The sequence below is a fragment of the Cygnus atratus genome, chromosome 4, assembly GCF_013377495.2.
Source record: "Cygnus atratus isolate AKBS03 ecotype Queensland, Australia chromosome 4, CAtr_DNAZoo_HiC_assembly, whole genome shotgun sequence".
Classification (NCBI taxonomy): Eukaryota; Metazoa; Chordata; class Aves; order Anseriformes; family Anatidae; genus Cygnus; species Cygnus atratus.
In genome coordinates this window covers 70,699,174-70,719,631 of record NC_066365.1, presented here as the reverse complement: position 1 = coordinate 70,719,631, position 20,458 = coordinate 70,699,174, and the positions used below count along the sequence as shown (strand labels likewise).

The 20,458-nt window shown below is 39.2% G+C and overlaps 1 protein-coding gene across 18 annotated transcripts in view; it reads right to left on the bottom strand.

Annotated features, from left to right (window-relative positions):
- CTBP1 (C-terminal binding protein 1) overlaps positions 1 to 20,458 on the bottom strand; it is a 234,963-nt gene that overhangs the window by 28,274 nt on the left and 186,231 nt on the right. For 10 of the 18 annotated variants that reach the window (XM_050710298.1, XM_050710296.1, XM_035547163.2 and 7 more), the window contains one exon: positions 10,605 to 10,759. In XM_050710298.1, coding sequence (XP_050566255.1) covers positions 10,605 to 10,759 — 155 coding nt within the window. Of the gene's footprint in view, positions 1 to 10,604; positions 10,760 to 14,376; positions 14,594 to 16,061; positions 16,151 to 19,410; positions 19,568 to 20,458 lie in introns of those variants that run through there. The other 8 variants (XM_050710301.1, XM_050710302.1, XM_035547166.2 and 5 more) reach the window with 4 other exon arrangements.

The following is a 20,458-nucleotide window of genomic DNA, read 5'->3' as shown; positions in this document are numbered from 1 at the left end:
CAGAGTGGTACAGGCTTCCATTGCAATATTAAACCACTTGATACCTGAATAGAAAACATTCAGTAATCATTACAAAACCCTTGGACAACAGAGACTGAAATCTGTCAATTTATACACAAAACCAAAGTGTCTGTCCCTTAGTTTACTGATGCTGCAACACTGAGCTCTCACAGATGGAAAACTGAAGTCATAGAAATTGGTATAAGTGAGATTATCCACAAAAACTAACACCTCTAAGAAGTAAGAAATTGTACCAAGACAAAAATATTGCAAAGGAAAAAACCTGTAAGCAAAAATAAACTGACAGGATCATAAAGGCTTGAATATCTTTCAAATAATGTGAAAGCACATCCAACCTACTCAAGAAAAATTAAAAGGAGGGGGGTGTGAAGGGGAAGAAAGGTTAGCACACGAGGCCCAGGAGTTTTCAAATTTTGCTAACAAACAAGCCATGAAACTGCATGTCACACAGCTGATACGAGTTTATTGCCCAGAAAGCAGAACACATTTTCGTCTGTATGCAAACTGGACTGTTTCACTTCTTCAAAACACTTCTTTGTTTCCACCTTCAGTGCACTACCTAATAACCTGAAAGTTCTACAAGATACAAAACGTGCTCAAATCATTTCAACATCTAAGCTAGCTGCAATGACTTCAAGTGGTTCCTATCAAGCTCCTTACATGCAAGTTTTGTGGAGGCTCTACATTTCTTATTTGATAGACTTTTGGGCCTGGTGAATGCACAGATTCTATCAGCTGAGCTACTTATGAGCATTTTCTAGTGTAAGGAAAAATAATACCATTAATCAACATAAATCATTTCAAAAAACCCTACTATGGCAAAACATGATCTCACAAGAAGCATTATAACTCTCTGCTGGAACCCAAGGTCTGAAGGAACAATTTAAAAAAATTAAGATACACAAAATATTTTGGAAGCAAATGTAAACAAAATCCATGAAAATGAAAGAAAACTGCTCCTTACTGAATATCTCACTAACTAATCTGTGATATTTCAACAGGTGCCCCTGGATTGGTAACCCCAGCTCTAAGTCAGCTAAAGACCAGGATCCTTTGAGCAGAATTTGGATTTACTTGTAAGACGAAGAACTACAAGAAAATTAGAAATGACACAGCCTTGAAATATGTGGCCACAACATAATTCAAAGAACAGCTGTAGGCTCTGATGCTATATACAATCATATGCATACAAAACTCCTTGATTTTAATGGTACAAACAAGTCCTTTGGAGATTACAGCTAGCAGTCACTAATCAGCAAGACTGCACTCATCAGAAGGCATTTACTTGAGATGCTACAGACAGGTTTAAAATACAATTTATTGGTTTTGCTTCCACAGTGGCATTGTAGCTGGTGGGGACTTCCCCACAGCACCAAGCCCATGTACGTGGTGCACTCTGCACCTGAAATAGTCCTTCTCGTAACTTGACCAAATGCCTCCCTAAAATGCCTTTACGCGCATTTTTTTGGTCCCATTAATCCCTAAAAGAAGATTGTTTTAAAATCTCCCTGTTCCAACAACACAGAGTTTTCTTCTCGTTTCCAGCCCCAATTTATTCACAGCCCAGCTTGCATCCATTTGTTCTGGTGCCAGCGTTGGCCATTTGCTCCAACCGTACTTTGTCTCCTTGGTGTTTACAATCCAAATTTATTTATAGACAACGATGATATCCCCTGTCACAATCTGGCTGCGCTTTGCAAGCCTAGTCCTTCTAGGCTTTTCTAGGATGACATCTCTCTACCCCTTGGCTGGTCTAACACTTCTGCGCTGTGCTCATACAAGCCTAAACCTCAACTCCCCCGAGGTGACCAGAGCTGCAGGCACAGTGCTATTTGAGGTCTCTCTCCCTACTCTGTTACACCAACACCAGTACTGTCAGCAACCCTATGGTTACTGGAGACCTCTCCTAATGAAGTCTCACATGACCCGTGTTTCCGCATGGCCAGCGGCATGCTGACAGCCGATCCCTTGACTAAAGCACACTTCTGAATCCTTCCCTTCCTAATGCATGTCTTATTTCACACTCCCAAGCTTCTAGCCGAGCTTCCTTCTCCAAGTCACAACCCCAAATTTTATACTGTTGCCTTAAGGTACCTCTTGCTCCCTGTGATATCCTCCTGGCCGTCTCCAGTTGGCCCTGTTCTCCATTCTGCCTTGTGTCACCACATCCCCTCCTTCCAGGGCTGCGACCCAGGAGAAAACACCTTTTGCTCGCACGTAACCTGAAGTAGTTTACAGCTTCTGAAAGCCCACCTAAGTCTTCTGTGGCAGGCAGACCCTTCCTTCCCTGCTGCTCATCTGAAAAAGGCCAACGGGGCCTGTGCTTGTGCGCACAGAGCTGCTGCTACTCTGAGAGCCCCGTTAAGTAGGGGCTAAAAGACAGCTGAATTGGCTGAGGCATTTGTGCTTTAAAATCAGTGTTTCATCTGGGAATTTCACTTCATAAACTGATAATTTATTAACTCAGCCAGACAAGACTGTAATTTGGACTCTAAGATCTCTGGCCTGGTCTCATTACACCCCATTGTGGGGCCCGTTCAGGTTATGGCTTGGCACTGGAAGGAGACTGAAAAATATTTGGAAGTTTGGGAATGTGTTCAGTGAAAGGAAAAGTATTTTTCAGCTATGGCTTAATGCTGACGCTAGCCATTTCCACACTCGTTACCCACCATATGAGATACGTAACAAACAAATACACATGACAAATCTTTTAGGATTTTCTTTATAGTGTTTGAACTTCTAGTATTATGGACCAGTTAGCAAGGAAATGCACTGCCAGAATACAGTCTCTTGGTATTGTACATTATCTTGCATCAATTTATTATGCTACTGCTTTTTGCAGCTGGCCATGTGATAGAAGTACAATAAAAAAAGGCAAAAAATAGAAAATCTGAAGTTAGAAACATTCAGCATTGATGACTTAATAATGCCACTTACAGATTTAAAAAAGAATAGAGTTTCTGTACTTTGTTATTATTGTTATAAATTATATTCTCAGCCATTACACAGTAAAAGCACACAAGGAAGTCTAAAAAGCTTGCCAGAGTGGAAACAAAACTTGAACTAAATCTGAGTGTAACACAGGAAACTGAAATCCCACATAAATGTAAGCAGTTCTGGCAAATCTTTAGGAAACAATCGCAGATAGGAGTAATTTACTGATCACTTATAAAAGTACACCCAGGGGCAGATGCATAAGAGATGCTGGGGTTTTGTGTGCTTTTTCATAGTTCCCCATAATGAACTCATTTGATGCAACATTCACCAAATTCTAGTACAAAGACTTTATTACTAAAATATCAACTCCTGCCAATCTGAGCGAGATACAGATTTAACAAGCAAGCAATTTCAGGTATGTGGCAGTCAGACAACACTCTTTCAAGATCCCCTGCATGGAAAGGAAACAGGCAAAATTTGATAGAGAACAAGCAGAGGTAGCTGCGTACCTTCAGCAGCCACTCCGGCTTTCATCTGACTACAGCTGTGCATTTCGGGAAGAAAGGATCTGAGATAAAAGTTGAAACACAGGACATGAGTTGGCTTCCTTCTGTTACCAAATGATTATGTAGCCCATCTGCATAATTTTTATGCCTTCAGTTACTGACTTACTTCCACGTGAAGCTACAGCTTTGTTGAAAGCCTTTTTCATACCCTCTTCAACGAGCTGACATCGTTTCCAATCAGAACTGTTCAGACAGGTCTTTCTGCTGTTTTTCAACCTCAAAATGACTACTTGGCTTTCACAGCGTGCCAGGTCTCCAAGGCTCTTAAAGAACTGATGACACTGTAGTAGGAGACATTTCTATTTCAAAGAGCTTAACAGATCTTGAGCAGCGAATATGGAACATTGAAATCCTTTTAAAACAGTTTTTTTTTTTGTCTTATTTCACCACCAGGCTATTTTAGCCATCATGCCAAATGCCACAAGGTCACCGTTACAGCATACATGCCTCATGATTTGGAGAAGAGCTTAGGATCTTGAGTATGTTACAAAAGCATAAATATAACATGTTAAGAATGGAACAGCAAGGTATTTTCTTCTTCAGTCGTCTAAACATACACTGCTAGTTTTCACTGTGAAAGACTGATCTCAAAGGCCCGCAGATCAATCCAGAGCACAAAAACATAACACAGTACATAAAATACTAAACTACTTCAATGCAGAGACAGAATACATTTACAAAACACAGAATGACAATATAGCCTTATTTTTTTAAGCCAACCTCTTGGAAGTCATCACTAGAAAGTGATCTATTTCATCTGGCTCTAGAAATACAGGATACTACATTTCTTGGGCTTGGATTTTGCTGTGTCATCGCCAGTTAAATGTCCTAGTGTCACCAACAGACTTGAGGTATTTTGCACATCCAGGTAGACAATGTACTTTACTTAATTTGAGTAGAACTTGTATTACCTGACTTGCAAAAAAGCAGCAATATGTCAAATTTGTGATCAGTACTTGCTAACAGAGGAAGGCTGCAGCAGGCTTGCAGCTGCTCGCGAAGTCTCACCAGAACAGTGTGAAGGATCCATTGCAAACTACCGTAGTTAAAACTAAAAATAAAACCCAGCATGCTCAACCAGTATTTAGTTTGTTGGTACAAATGCAAGATTACAGCTTCACTGCTTTGAACAACGAAGAACCTAGAAAGATCATCTTACTTGACCATTAATAAACTAGGAACAAATCAAAGACTCTTGAGAATGACAGCAGCACGCTTGATTTGTTTGCATCAGTTTCAAAACATTTCTTCCATTATGAAAGCTCTTCAGCTCTTCTTTGAAACAGCCTTAGATAATAACTGTAATGACTGGAAATGCTTCTACAGGTAATTCCTAGGTACACGAGTGATTGAAAATTCCTCGTCCTGCACCACTGACCAGGAAGTTCGGCTTTTAAACATTTATATTTAAAGGAAAAATATGGAAACATAGTATCCCTGTGAAGGTGATTTTATTATGTGCTTTTAACAGGAGTCCAGACAATTGATGCATTTTAACTAAAGCACTTGTAAGGCTGGAATATAGATTTATCATCCAGGCTGTATTCCCACTTCCCACTGAAAACCCTGGTCCTCAGATTTTTGAGTAGCTGGGCATCTGCACGAAGCAGTAAATCCAGTCAGAAACACCGCCCACCCCACCCTCCATCCTCCAATTTCTCCTTCCAAATGATTTGAGAAAACATGTAGGAAACCACATAGTCTCAAAAAAAACACAGAACAAGAAAACATACACAGATTCACATAAGTTGACTTCTTTCCAGCATATGCATTTTGTTTTAAAACCATTCCTAGTCAGCTGTGCTTCCTATCTTTTTAAGTTTGCAGGGATAACTATTTTCTCTCTGTTTACCTTAGACTTCTATTACCAGAACGTGCATATTATTTTTGTTTAGCTCTATGTAGCTGGAAAGTCTACTCTCTATACATACAGCAGAAGTCAGAAAGCCTGAAGAGTAATGAAAATGAACTCCCAAAATCTCCCTCAGGCAACACAAAGACCTCAAGAGTGTGCTCGAGTCTGTGATGCCTGCAAAGAGAGGCAAAAGAGGGAGAAAGAAGGAACAAGACTGCAGGAAGGAGAAGCGCTGGCTGGGGAAGCTGCCAGGGAGGGAGGAAGAGCAGCAAGCTGCGAATGGCGCTCAAAGGGAGAGGGACTGGGGGGGGGGAGAGAAGTGGGAGAGAACACGGCAAGGGACAGAAAAAAAGCAATTTAAAAAAAAAAAAAAAAAAAGCATTCTATCTGGAATGAGGAAGGAAGCAACCTAATTATTATTTCGTTGATCAACGCCTACATTTTTGGTGGAAGAAACTAATCTCCCATGTACATTTGAGACAGTTTCTGAGAAGGCAGATTTATACAGGATTGTGAAAGAACAAACAAATTTAACCTAACAGGTAACTTTTATTGATATTAATATGATCCCGATTTAAAAAATATACCAAACACCAAAATCTTAAAGTAGATTTTTACCCCAAATGACTAAGTTAACTCCCCTGATAGGATGCAGATAACCCAGTTCCCAGTTACCACCAACTCCCCATGATACAGTCTGACAAGCATAATGCTCAACTTCACATAGCCATAAATAGTATTTATAATAAAAGAGAACCTAGAAGGCGAAGTTTAAATGCATACTGCATCCTCTCAGATGCAAATACCTACGACAGTCCTGAAAACAAACCGCTTTCTCTACTGCAGAGGGACTGAGGGGGTGTCAGTAAAACCTTATACATGAAGATTTCTGAAGAACTGCAATAAATGTCCTCAAGTACAAAGTCATTTCAGTACTTCGGGTCACTCTCAGTAAATGTCAGTATTCACTTAAGCATTGGCAGCCTTTTCAAAAGAAAGAAACATAGCCTCAACATCCAACTTGCTTTCCAAAGCAGCAGCACCAGCAATGAATGTTTTGACCTGCGATGAAGCAGAGTTCTAATACATGTTATTATTTATTTGTGACCTTAAGCAAGTTACTTATTTTCCATACTTTAGTTTCCTCAGCCATAAAAAAAGAATGACAAATAAACTCTTTGACATAAGGAAATCACTACTACTGAAACTCAGGCATTACCCAATCTGATGAAAACTTTCCTTCATTAGCACACATACTAAGGTATGACAGCATTTGCTAACATCCTGCTTTTCACCCATACAAGTGGCATTCAAATCCTAATTTCCTTTCTTCCTCACTGCTTGTGTTAAGACCTCTCAGCCTCCTTGCTTCTCTGAAAAAAGTAATCTATGTGGTTTGCTGGTATCTGTCTCAGAAACTACTACACATCCCTCTTTTTTTTTCTTCTTTATTTCCTTTGTTGTCTAGCCATCTTAAAACAGAAATGTAAACTATCATATCTTGTCCCTGAAACCCTCTCACGACCAGCAAAAATCCCTCGTTTTACAAAATGTTTACTGCCCAAGTGCTGACCCCTCACTTCCCTGTGATCAGACATCACCACACAAGCTGAGTTAATGCCAGATTTAGGCAAATTAACAACTGTTATCTAAAATCTGCATCTTAATTAACTAGACATTGCCATTTAGAACAGCCAGGAATATGCATTACAAATCTACAAACATTTTAGATGTTGCTTTAAACATGCAACTTCTAATCTTAAAGCTTTTTCTGAAGATTTATTAAAACACCATTTCCAAATAAGGTATTCAACAAGCAGGACTAAAATAAAGGTATTTCTTTCCTGTACCTCAAACATAGTTTGGAAAGGGTCATTTTTTCACCGCAAGGGAACAGTGGAAGTAAAAAGTGAATGCTTTTCACATGGAAGTGAGCAGTGCTCAGCACTTCATTAAACTGATCTACGTTATATTACTTTAACAGTATGAAAATGGATTAGGGTTTGTGATTTTTGTTGCAGAAACCTATCACCTGGCAAACACTTTGTAAACTCAAACATTTTTGGACTTCATCACCCTTTTGACTTGTGAAAAGCTGTATTATGACAACATACTGGTTGCTAATGAAAACACATTTTCCAGATAAATTACTGAGTTCACTAAGAATGAATTGGTTTGATACGATAAGAAGCAAAGGAAGCAAGCTTAAGTATATGTGCTGAATATACTCTTGTGAAGATCAACAACAGATTACCTGTTACTCATCAAGTTTCAGTTAAATACTTTTCCAAAGCTACATTTTGAGATGCACGTGCTGACTCTCAGTCTCAAGATCTAAAAAATTCATTTACTACACGCTACTGATAAGAGAAAATATTTAGTGTTTCTAAGGAAAGGCATTTATGTCACTCAGGAATTCCAGCCTTGCTGCATCAGAAAAAAAATGACGTCGATTTCAGTAAACAAAGCAGAAGACCATACAGATGGTGCAGCTGTCAGTGATCACCTGAAGAGCAGACTGCTCTTACCTACTAAGGGAGTGAAACAGCATTTATATTACTTAGTCTCCACCTGCTATTTAGTCCTCGTCACTAGAATCCAGCTATTTCATGTATCACATGTCTGACGATGGCATGAGACAGGAGAACAGTAAGATAAAAACAACTTTTAAACATAACGAAAAATAGACAAGACAGAAATAAAGCATTATGTTACATTTTAATTCTGAAGATATAAAAATGAGACAAAATGCTTGGGTTAAGTATTTCTTTAAATGAAAGAACAGTATTATACTTAGATTATTGTTATTGGTTTCGACCCTTACAAATGAACTCTTTTTTTTTTTTTTTTTCCAAAAAATAGCATCTCAAATTACTTATGAATACAGTGAAGTTTTCACTTGTTTGCATTTGTTCTCTCATTACTTTCAGGTTCTCTTTCATTGCCACAATAGTGAATAGTCCTGGTCACATGCACAGCAAAAACACTGGTCTCCTTCAAGAGATGGTAAAAACCAGGTTGAAATTTGCATTCCGTTTCAGTAAAATCTTACTCTTTCAAAAGTGAATGTCACAGCAAAACAGATGTTCAGGTTTTGAGTTTATTCTATCCCACTGACTGCCCACTACAAAGGTGGCTTTCTATACGACTGTGTAAGTGCATTACAGAAGTCATGAGATCAGAACTATGATTTTTCCAACTCAGAATCTAGCCTACAATTCAAGAATAACCTAAGAAGTTTTAACTATCCTGTGAGAAACAACTAATGAACTGAAAGCAGGGTGTTTGGAATGCAGACTTCCTGGTAGGAACAATTTATTTTTATTTCTTTTCCATTCTCCTATTCACATTAGAGTGATATCTAAAAAGTAGCTGAACAAAACAAGTTAGTGATATTAAGTCAGTATTGATGATGAGAAAAACAACTTTAAAGATCATCCTTAACTAATGTTCTATAAGGGAACAACATATTCCTGTATGGGGAGAGGGGTGGAGGTTAGACAGGAAATCTGTCTGCAGAGAGCCACCGAGGAACTACATGCAGGGGTTCAGGAGAGGGGATTCATCTCTTATGTTTGCCTGAAACATGAGAATCAGCTGTTCTAGCTTGCTGTACCATACAGCATAAAAGCCTCTTCAATCTTCTCTTTCAGTGTTGGGGAAAAAAAAAAAAATGGAAAAATACAACAGTAGCTCTTAAAAATTTTCGAAGCTTTAACAATGAAAATGTTTTTTTTTTTTTACTGAATAAAAATATTTTTCTTAGATAATTACAAGCTGAATAGTTTGTTGGTGAGTTCTCACCAAGAAGATGCTGACATGAAAGGGAGTACAGAAAAAAAGTTTATTCACCTAATGCCAGAAGGGAAATTATTGTATTGGTATTATTTGCAAGTGGCTGGCTTTGTAAGAAAGTCAAAGAAAAGATCAAGTCTCCCATCATATACAGACACCAGGCTCTAAAATGTTTAAACAGTGCTACGTAAGAAAATGAAAAGCAAATAAGCAATTACAAGTTAGTGAAAAGGTTCTGAAAACCTGTAACAAGCCTGAGGATTACTATAATTAGCATAGAACGAGTCCAACGATGTATTTGTAGAGAAGCAGGAATATCGGTGCACCTCAGTTCAGCTGACAGAATTCCTTCGCAGCTGAAGCACACTCAGCAGTACACACAAACCACAGGCACTGTTCACAGAAGTGGATTTAGACACTTACCCAACAAGCCTTTAAGTTAATACTTTGATTGTACTTGTCTATCGTGGATCTTCACTGGAGAGGAGGAAAATAAATTCCCCTGGAACAGACCCCTGATTGCCCTCCTCTGCTGTCACATTTATTACAATTTTTACCTCCACAGAAGCTGGTTTCATCCTTCATCAGGTGAAGGAATACTTGACATTTGAGGCTTACTCTGCCAGCCAACAATAACTTCATCAAAATTAATTCTACCTCTGCAGAAATATGGATGTGAAAAGGCTCTATTGCTGCCTGGAGAGCAGCAAAGATTTGGGGTAGATGCTAGGCCTTCGTGCTGAAAGAAGTCTCTGAAGAGAAAATTCAGGCGTACGCGCCAGCTGGCAACCTTGGCTATCATCACAAAAATGGGTATCCCTCTAAGAAAACGAGAAAACCTTTGACAACATTAAGAACCACTGGTTGTTTTACACCTCCCCTAATCATCAGGGAGGGTACAAACTTGTGGGATAACATACTTCTTTGAATTCATTTTGTAAATACAATTTTGGTTAGCATTTGTTCCAAAACTGTTTTCCAGCATCAATTTGCAGTGCATGCAGCCTTCTAACCCGATCTGTACAATTCCTTGGCTAAACAGAGAAGTTTGGCTGTGAGAAGAACTTCGAATTTGACACTAGTATTTGGCTTTCCAGTTGAAAGCTTAGCAACAGTGTTTCCAAGAAGCATTTCAAAATATCATGTAGTAATATAATTTTCCCTGATTTAACTTTCCCCATGAATCTAATTCAGTTTGTAAGCACGTGGACAACATCCAGCCAAAGATATGCTGCACAGAAATGTACTTCAACGGGTATTTTTGTCTTTGGTCATCATTTATTACCTTAATGATCTACTGGTCATTTCTAATTGACTATTAACCAAACTGCAGTGCCTAACACGTTTTCATAGCTAACACCGTATCTGTTCATAATTATTAAAGTATCTGCATTTTCTAAAATACTTCAATTACATCTTCGTGGTATTACCTTTTCATGAATTTCTTGTGTAGACTGAGCATCACAAAATGCCACTGTGGCTACATCCTTCAGAATCGGCATTTCTACTGTACAATCCCTGCCATCCAGCAATGCTACCAAAGGGCGTGGGTGCATGGGCCCATTCATGATCGGAGGTCGAATGCCTATGAAGAAACAGAGAGGTGTTATTCAAAGGATGAAAATGTAACAAAAATACATTATAGCTAGTCTGTTTATTCTGATGGCAGAAAAAGATTTAGAGCGAATAAAAACAGGAACAAATTTACCGTTAACAAACAAAAGACCCCTAAGAAAAAATGCAGCGTAGGCTCAGGAAGCTGAACAATAGAAGATGGTCAAAAACACTAAGGGAATAGTATATTTTTTTAAACGGACACCCTCACTGCACTATTAAGAAGTATCTGTGCAATCTTATCCAAGATTTATATTTTGATTGGATTCCACACCTTTGTGAGCTCTAGACAGAGTGAGAACGATCTTGTCCAGGCTTGCAAGAACGTAGCTTATGGAATTCCATACGCAATTCAGTAAGGAGTTGAGTATTCAATTTACATATATCACTATGATCTGCTGACACTAAAATTTAACTGAAAAAACCTACAACAGCAAAAATGTGTATTTACTGAGGATCCATTGTCCAAGTACACAGGCTTAGTGCTAATCTACGTAGGCCTGCTTAAACTCATAAGTTTTACACAACGATTCTGTAAGATTTAAATTAATGCATCATACTTAATCCACCCCTGAAAGCTCTCTGACAAAATGTGAGCAAAACGCCCATCCTTAAATCAGCATCACACTTGGAACATTGTAGAGTGACAAATAAACACATTAAACATTTGGGGTAGAGAAAAATCAGTTCAAAGTGCAGACTTAATTTATATCCTCTTTATGGAGTCTTAAAATGAAAAGTAATCCGTATAGCAAGATATTCAGAGAGCATCTTTTTACTGTATAGAGGCTATAAATACACAGAAGTACTCAAGGGAATAATATTAAACCATTACATTTACACAAAAGTAGTTAAGCGTGGGTGGAAAAAAGGGACTTCCTGAAGAGAGAAGGAAAAATGAAAACAAGAACACAGTACATGATTTTTCCTCTTTCAAAACAAGTACTTTTAAAAACTGCAGAGTGAAGCAGGCTAGATATTTCTTGTATGCAAATGTCAACAACACAGATTTGCTGCAGTGTGAATTTTAAAGTTTTGCTTATTGCTTGATAATATGAATTAGCCCAATATGAATGCAGAAAGACTGAGGTTCCCCAGCTACCTCCAATTAGAAATCCCTGCTTCTGAAGCCTCAGACTGCATCAAAAAGCAAGCCCTGAAAGACTCATCTGCATTGTAAGTGGATGGAAAATTAGTAGAGTCCCAGTTCTGCATACAAGATACCCAGTGAAGGAAAACAGCTGTTGGGAAAAGGGATTTTCACAAGTCAACAGAAGTAGCACATTACTTCCCTGCTGGGGCCAAGCCCAAGTCTAGTGCTGAAGGAGCTGCACCAAGGAGATCATTACCTTCAGCCTCAATTACCTGTCTAGCCTGCACCCATAAATTTCAAGTGTGCCCCTACCCAATGTAGTAAGGCTAGGGCTAGGGCTTCCTGACATCTGGCATTAAGTTCTTTACCTCTTCAAACGGTTTTTGTACTTGAAGACAACTCAACAAGGGTCATTGGAATTTTTCCTACGTGCATGCACTCGCAGCTAGAGCCCTACCTGGAAAACTTATAAAAAGGGCAGCTGGCTCTAATTTAAATGTACCTGCATAATACTTAATTGCTTATTCAGCAGAAAAAGGATCTTTCAGACCGAAGGCAGAAGGACAACAGATCCTCACCAGTCCTTCTGCATTGGATCACCGACGTTCATTTGGTTGTTTTTCATTTTGGTCTCAATGTCTTTCAACAACTGATTATGCCAATGGGAGTGCACCTGCAGCATTCTCACCATAGCAGACAGGCATTCAGATGTGAAAAGTTATTCACCAACAAAATTTTCCATGGGTACAACACTCATGGCAAGTGTTCTCTGTTGCAAAACCATAAATTCCTAATCTCTACTGTAACAGACATCCTTAGAAATACTTCTGGTGCACAGAAAAATCTCACCAATTACTTCTAAACCAGCCCTTAATATCCAACCACCAAAATTAAATGGAAGCATTTTTAATATCATTTTCAAAAATCCTGCACCTTGCTAACTTACTGCTTGCTGTTACGCATCTGAACCAGAAATGGCCACATAACCTTCATACAGTCATTTTTAATAAACTAACCACACACTAATAATGTGGCACAGGACAAACACAGCATGAATACACAATGCAAATGCTACATAGTTATCCCAAGAATAATTACTATATTTTAATGGGAACTTAATTATAAAACCCCGTATTAAATTTACTTTGAAACACCCTAAAGTAAAGCATGTTATAGACTTGTTCATGTTTCTTTCAAAATAGTGTATGTAATAGCATTAATAAAATGCAATTATGTTTTGAAACATAAATGTAAAAATGACATTGCAAGCCCTATTCATATTGAATATAATGACTGTGCTTGTTTTACAAGCGAAATGTTATGGTCATCTTCTTAACTGTCAGTCCAGCAAAGCCAGGATTTCAATGACAAGTCTGAATCCAAGCTCAAGTAAATAAGAAAAAATGTATAGAACTTTGATCCTAAAGCTGTTGAAGATGGAGGAAGAACATGACATAGTTCATTTCCCCCAGAGCTATAGCAGAAGCATCTCTGTCTGAGGAGTGCATGCAGTCCAAACAGATAACAAGATTAAAAGCTGTCCCCTTCAAGAATCACTCTTCCATCTAGAACTCTCTCAGAAAAACATAAAATACAGTACCACAAAACACAGCTCTTTAAAAATAACAATTCCTCTAAAATACATAAAGGTGCGGTCTCTTTTTCCCTTAGGCCAGTATAACTACCCATTTTAACCAAGTGACTCTTGCCTGATGTTGGTGCTAAGCAGAGTGTCGGACCAAGCCCCAAAGTACAAAAACTGAAGTCAGAAAAACAAGTGGGAGGGTAACCCTCCCCAGTAGTATCTCAGGCTCGTTAACAGTCCCCAGAACTCAAATATACCCAGTGACCTTGACCACAAAAACCCCACAAACCTTTGCTTGCCAAAATCCTTTCTGAACTTCAGCATGGACTTCCTGTTGCAAAATCTTTCTGCCTAAATACCGTATCACTAAATCGCAGACAATAACTCAACACTTCAGTAAGCTTACAGTAACTTAATCACAATGGCAGTCACTATTTAAAGTTTACATTTGCAAAGACACAGTTTCGCTATGAATCAGAATCGTTTGAACGAAAAACTACTTCTTTCACCATTTAGATATGTTCGGCCTGTTTCTTATCTAGAAATGTCATACTGCACCACATGCTTGGTTTTGCAGCAGACCCTTGGTGTGGCAGGATAAAGCAATGTGTATTTAACAGCAGTATTTTCCATTCCTGAGTTAACAGTAAATCATGCAACTCAGTGCCAGAGAGGAGTATGACTGTAAACTGGTCAAAAGCAACATTCAGAACCACAAGCACAAAACTCAGTTTAAAAAAAAATAAACTAAATTTCACTTAGTTGGCTTATTTAAGTATGTGGTATGGTAGCATTTTATATAACACAGACAATAACAAGTATACCATCCACCCCCACATCCTAGAACCTTTGTTAAGGGAAAACAATCTCAGTTTATCCTAACTTGAGACTTTCAGGAACCCCTACCAACCTGACATTTCTTAATCTGAGCTTGATTTCCAGGGTCATGAATTCGATTTCTCAATGCTTTACAATCTTCAGTATTCTGAGGCAAAATAGCAGCCTGTCATTCGATCCTCATTTCCATGTCTTTAACTTTTCTTGCAGCCTCCTGTAATCTTGAACCAAAGCTTTTAAACTTCTTATCCACTGCAACCTCTGTAGCCTGGATCGTGTTCAAATTTTTACTAAAAAATTAAACACAAACAATACATTAAAACAACATTAAGGGTCTGACTTGTGCTCACAGAAGCCAGGAAACTCAAAGTTAAAGCTTCTCACTGCATCTGCACCCCTTCCCCCTTTGGCTGCTGGTTTTCCACCACACCTGCTGTGCTGCCACCGGCCATTAACATACCAGGGACTGTTAAGACGCACACAGCACCAGAGCAGGACAAGCAGGTGCATTGTAAAGAGACGTACCTGGACCAGTCGGCACCACTCATGCGGCAAAGGTTTTGCCTAGGTGAGCAGGGATGCGAGGAGAGCGTGTGATCTCCTGTAGCACCGTGCTGAGAGCCAAGCACCGGAGCGACTACTGAGGATGGAGTGAGAAGCCTTTACTCTGAACTTGGTGGTTGGCTGGGTATAAGTCAGGCCCTTAAGGTTATCTAAATGTATTTAAGGAAAGCAAAGGCTACCCTCAAAGGGTTACCCCCAAAGGTTAACCCTAAGGTTAGCTCAATCCAGCTATTAGTGGGTTTGGGTTTTTTTTTTACCTCACTATGGAAATAATCTGGTAGTGAAGCTCTTGCCCCAGTAGCAGCTCCCATGCCAGTGACTGACAGAATTTTTCTAAAATAGTACCACATGTAGGGTGCATGCAGACAGAGCGGTCACTGCGTGGTGCACAACTGCTACAGATGGACGGACAGCAGAAGTGCCTTCTGAGAGCTGCGATTTGGACTAGCTGCTCTACGAAAACAGCATCTAAACCCTTTTCTGGTCCAGCCTTTATGGAAAAAGCTTGAAAAATTCAAAAAGCAGCTTTCAGCTGTGAGCCCGATCAATCAGAGGTCAGCCCAGCACTCGCAAACCAGAGGATCGAAGAACTTATCCCTCAGCTCTTGTAACCAAAACCTGAGGGGAAGGCTCTCCAACTACTGCCTCCACACCTCTGGCTGTGTGGTGACTTCAGAATTATCAGCCCAGCCTTAGCCCTAAATGTAATTTTTTTGTTAAATACTTGAAAGAAAACAAAGACCTACCCAAGCATGGTGGTTTCCTCCCCCTCCCGAGGCCTACCTGCCCCTCCTGAAACAAAGGCGCACTTCAGCGTGCCTTGCTGCCAGGGCACAGCGGCTCTGGAGGCTGCTGGAGGGTAGGAGAGCTCGCCCTGACGCATTCTGGGCTCTTTTAGCTTGTTTTAAGCCTTTCCCAAAACAACCATTTATGTCACAAACCGACAGTAATTAAAGTGATCAGGCCGCACAACAGAGATCTCAAAGCAGTCTGTCACCATTCGCTGACATTAGAAAACATACCAAATGCAACAAGATAAGCTATTAAGAGTAAAGAGGATTAGCAATGTCATTTTCACATTTTTCTGCTGCTGATTAATATGACATCATTAGGATCAGGAATGTCTCTCAAATAAGGCATACAAGTTATAAGTAAAGGACATTGTCAGGTTTGTAGGCCCAAAATTTGACCTACCTTTCATTTTCTTAAATCTGTTTGCAAAGTCCATGTAATTCTTTAAATGTGTTGTTCTTTTTTCAAAACAAATGCTTCAATTCTTTTTTCTGAAAAATACATCAATGCCAAAAAGCACAACACTTATCAGTAACCCTATAATGACAAACCAATAGTACATCAAATGGAGGACAGCAGCCTTGGGAAGGGGAGTTTATATTTTCACATTTCTGAGGATCCTCACAAGTGCAAGGATTAAACAAGCAGGAAAACTCCCTTGACAATGTCCTTTTAAAAGATTTTTCCCTACAAAACTTCCCTTACACACAGTAAAAACATCAAAGGGATTTCAGTTTTTAAACAAAATACGAACTGCTGAAAAATCTGATCTATATTTACAAAAACAAGACCCTAAAATGACAAGTTGGACATTCAACTAATTTACAATCTTGCACATGTAACGTGAGACTAATTCCCTCTGGCATTTACCTTCGCTTTATATTCTTACCTAGGCTGTAAATTTAGTCAGAGCTGTCACTTATTTACCGGAAGTCCTCCAAAAAAAACCATGTTTTTTAAAAATAAATGTTAATATTAATTCAAATAAAGAACAAGTTGTCAAAACAAGCAAAAAAATATCCCTCTCAGAACATGAACACAGAAGCTGTTATGAATTAGATTTGCCAAAATGCACTATTAAAATTCCCAGAAACGCCATACTTAAAAAGCATATGTTATGGCTCCTGACACGTAATGCATTTTTAAATTTCGGACTTTGTTTTGGTAGGCTTGTTCCTGTGTGCGCCATGACCTCAGGTGACATTTAGATTCAAGGTAGAATAAAACTAAAAAGCAATCAAGTAGAAATAAACTTTGAAATGAAATGCAGGTGCACGGATCAGTGAAATAGATGCGAGAGGGGAGGGAAAAAAAAGAGTGCTTACCAGCATGTAAATATGCTGAATATGCAAAACAAATGTCCCAATTCCACCAGAATCAGATCCAGCATCTTTTGCCACTGCCTTCGGCATAAGCAGGTTGTCATCTCCCATGACTTGGGATGTGGGATTAAGACTTTGGGTGTGGGGTAAATAAAAAACAGCACCAACAAGCAGAGCATACAAAAAAGTGGTAGCTAGCCTTGCAAGCCTGAATTTCTTAGTAGATGAATTTTTGTCTTTTCTCATTTAAGGTTTCTAACTATGCTTCTTAAGATTGTGGGAACCTGCTGTAAATCTTATTGAAATTAATGGGAACAATCCCAAGCTGATTTTCAAAGTAGTAAGATTTGGACTTCATAGTATACATACAAGAGAAAACTAAGCATTAGCTTCACTTAAAGCATATGTGCGGTCTCTACTTAAGTCTTCAGAGCTTGGAGGTAAATGCTAAGCACCCTGAAAAAGCATAGATGACGAATATTATGGCACTCTGTGCTTTTTTATTTACCTAAACTCAGTAAAAACAAGCCATCTTCCTTCTTTTCTTTTTAATTTGCAAGAGACCAAGAAAAATAGAAGTGGTTTCCGGCACTGTGCTGACCCAATGATGTGCACAGCAGTCACACCCACATATATCCTCTTTTTAATTGCAAAGATCGAAATACACCCAGCCGCTCTCTGGGACACTCACTGCTCCTTCCCCTACACAAAATACATAAGCAACAGCACTGCTATCTCTAATTACCACCCTCATCCATAGACTTCCACAGCAGAGACTCATGAATGCATCACATCATTATTTTACCACTTGTGAGAAATCAGCATGGGTATCCAAGAAGATTTCTACAGCATCCAGTACAAAGCCCCAAGCAGAGAGTATTTCCGTGACACCAGCTTATTTGATCTTCCCTTTTAATACTATCTGAAGAAAATAAGCCAGTAATTTCTGTTTATAAAATGTCACATTTCCCTGCTGTTACTGGAACCTGGAGTCATGATTTCTCATTACTCCTCCACAGTGACACAGAAAATAAATGTGCCATTCTTAGATATTAGTCTGATAACTATGTGGATAAGCATTTTTGTTGTGTCTTTTTTATTAGTGTTCCCTAACCTGTCTTTATTAAACATCTAGTAATTCTACTCTTATTTGTCGGATACCTGACAGCATGTACATGAAATCCTAAATGCCTGTCAGGGTACAACACACAGATGTCCCACATGACAGATTTTGAAAGCCAATGATCAGAAATAAAGTTCTGTTAAGGGGAAATAAAATCATCTGGCAACACTTTCTACTAATTACACATGTACTTCAAACATCCAGGTGAAAACTGGAAGTATTGCACATCTGTCAAAAAATTACTCAACGTATTCAGAAGCAGGCTATAATGATATGCCTAATCTTCACCAATACTTTTCAAATAGGAACAAAACCAATATAAATCACACCTATTTAACGTCAAATGAACAAGCAATAATATAATGAGTTGCTGTAAAATGTTTTAATTGTCTATCAAGGTTTAAAAAGCAAAAGCAAATGACAATATTCAGTAACTACTACATCAAGTACTAAAATAAGAAAGCACAAGTGTCAGCAATAAAACACACAGAAGAAAGAACATCGCAGAAGCCCTGTTTTCAAGTAACAGATGCATGAAAGCAAGCCCCAGAGAAAGGCAAAAACATTTTAAAGGACAGTCGAAAGGTCTGCTTCGAGTATTTTTAGCTGCATTAAGTAACAAGAAAAGGAAGAAGGAGGGGAAAAAAAAAAAAAAAAAATCAGCGATGGTGGAACTGCCCTGAGTACACTCCCATTAGTCCCAGCTGCAGAGAGCTCCTGGCTAAGGCTGCCAAATTTGCTTCTGTAGCTCCAGTTTTGAGATGACTGCGAAGTGCCCCTGCCTGCAGGCTGTGCCTGAGGCCAACGCTATTTCCGAACCAGCAGAAGTCCCCTACAACATGCACAAGGTGAGAATCGGCACACTTCAGCCCTCACTTTTACCCACAGCAAGTTCTAGGCATCGATTTCCCCTTGCTGGCAAGGCCAAATCCCCAAAATAGAGAACCGAATGCAGGAATCAAGCCTGCACCAAAGACCCCCCTGCAGCACACCTGGGGGGACAGCTGCTGCCACCTCGGCACAGCCACCAAAGAGGAGCCCGGTAACAGCAGCTGGGGGGGAGCAGCCACCACCCACCCTCACACACACCCAAGCTTTTAGTTTAAAATACAATGGAACTTACATTTCAGCCCATAAACTTTATAGGTTGGTGGGTGTGACTTAAAAAAAAAAAAAAAAAAAAAAAGCCAGAGAACTCCTGCTGACAGGAACTGGAAAAACAATCTGCTTCAACTATTGTAATAGGAGCAGCATGATTAACTCCCCGAGCCATTCCAGTAACAATACGGACCATGCCAAGACTTACTGAAACACTTTCCACAGAAGGATGAGGTCCTGGAGATTCTGAGGACAATGCATCGGATACAGAGCACAAGCCTGGAGGGGCTGGCACAACGCGGCTGCACCGCCACGCGAAGCGCAATCCATCAGCAGCCCTTAGCCTAGCTCCTTCACCCATGTGTTCAATATAAAGGAAGTAATGCTTTTATTTCTTATTTTGTCATCTTATCAGAATCAGCATCTTGGCCGTGAATTGCATAAAAGCTGAACAGACACAACGTTAATTTACTATGTAATACACTCTTGATTCGCCTGTAAAATATTATGCATTTGAACTAGGAAGAAATAAAGACGACTTTTTTTTTCCCCTCTCTTCCTAAAATGTTTCTCTTACAGTAAGCTATATTATTACAGCAGGTTTGGATTTGTTTTAAACCACCACCTGAGCTGTAAGTACACTTTGGGAAAAAAAATACCATCTACTAGTGCTATCAAATACAACCGCTTTTGGAGCATTAATTTCACGTGATGTTTGAAAGGCACTGCCAATAATGTACTACAAAATATGACAGACTATATTCAGAAGTTGTAATGGCGACTCTTTGTGCTTTTCTCATATTTTAGATGTTGCACAGGATGCTGTCTCGCAGAAAGAAACCCAATAACCCAAGCAAAGCCAACATCAAAGGCTTCCTTTATTCTGATCCCAAACACTGAAAGCAATTTCTCTAACAGCACACCTGTACTTTGACCAAGAACGTTAAACTATTACCCGGGGCACTCCTTATTTTCCTTATCAAAAAGGATGAAGATAAGCAAGTGTGGGGCCTTGGATAATCAAATTAGTTTCACAAGGTTTAATTTTTTGAGGTCAGCACAACACATTCCAGTGATGCTAAAAATAACAGTACCTAAGTATTCTGCCTCTGGAACACAGTTCTCCATTTACTTTGTAAGGTTTATTATTTGTATTGTTAGGAAAGCACCTAATGCTCTTCACTTTCAGCTGAAAATCACAGTGCTATTATTGTCAGTTATCTTAGAGTGACAAAAATGCTATGATTCTCTTGGGT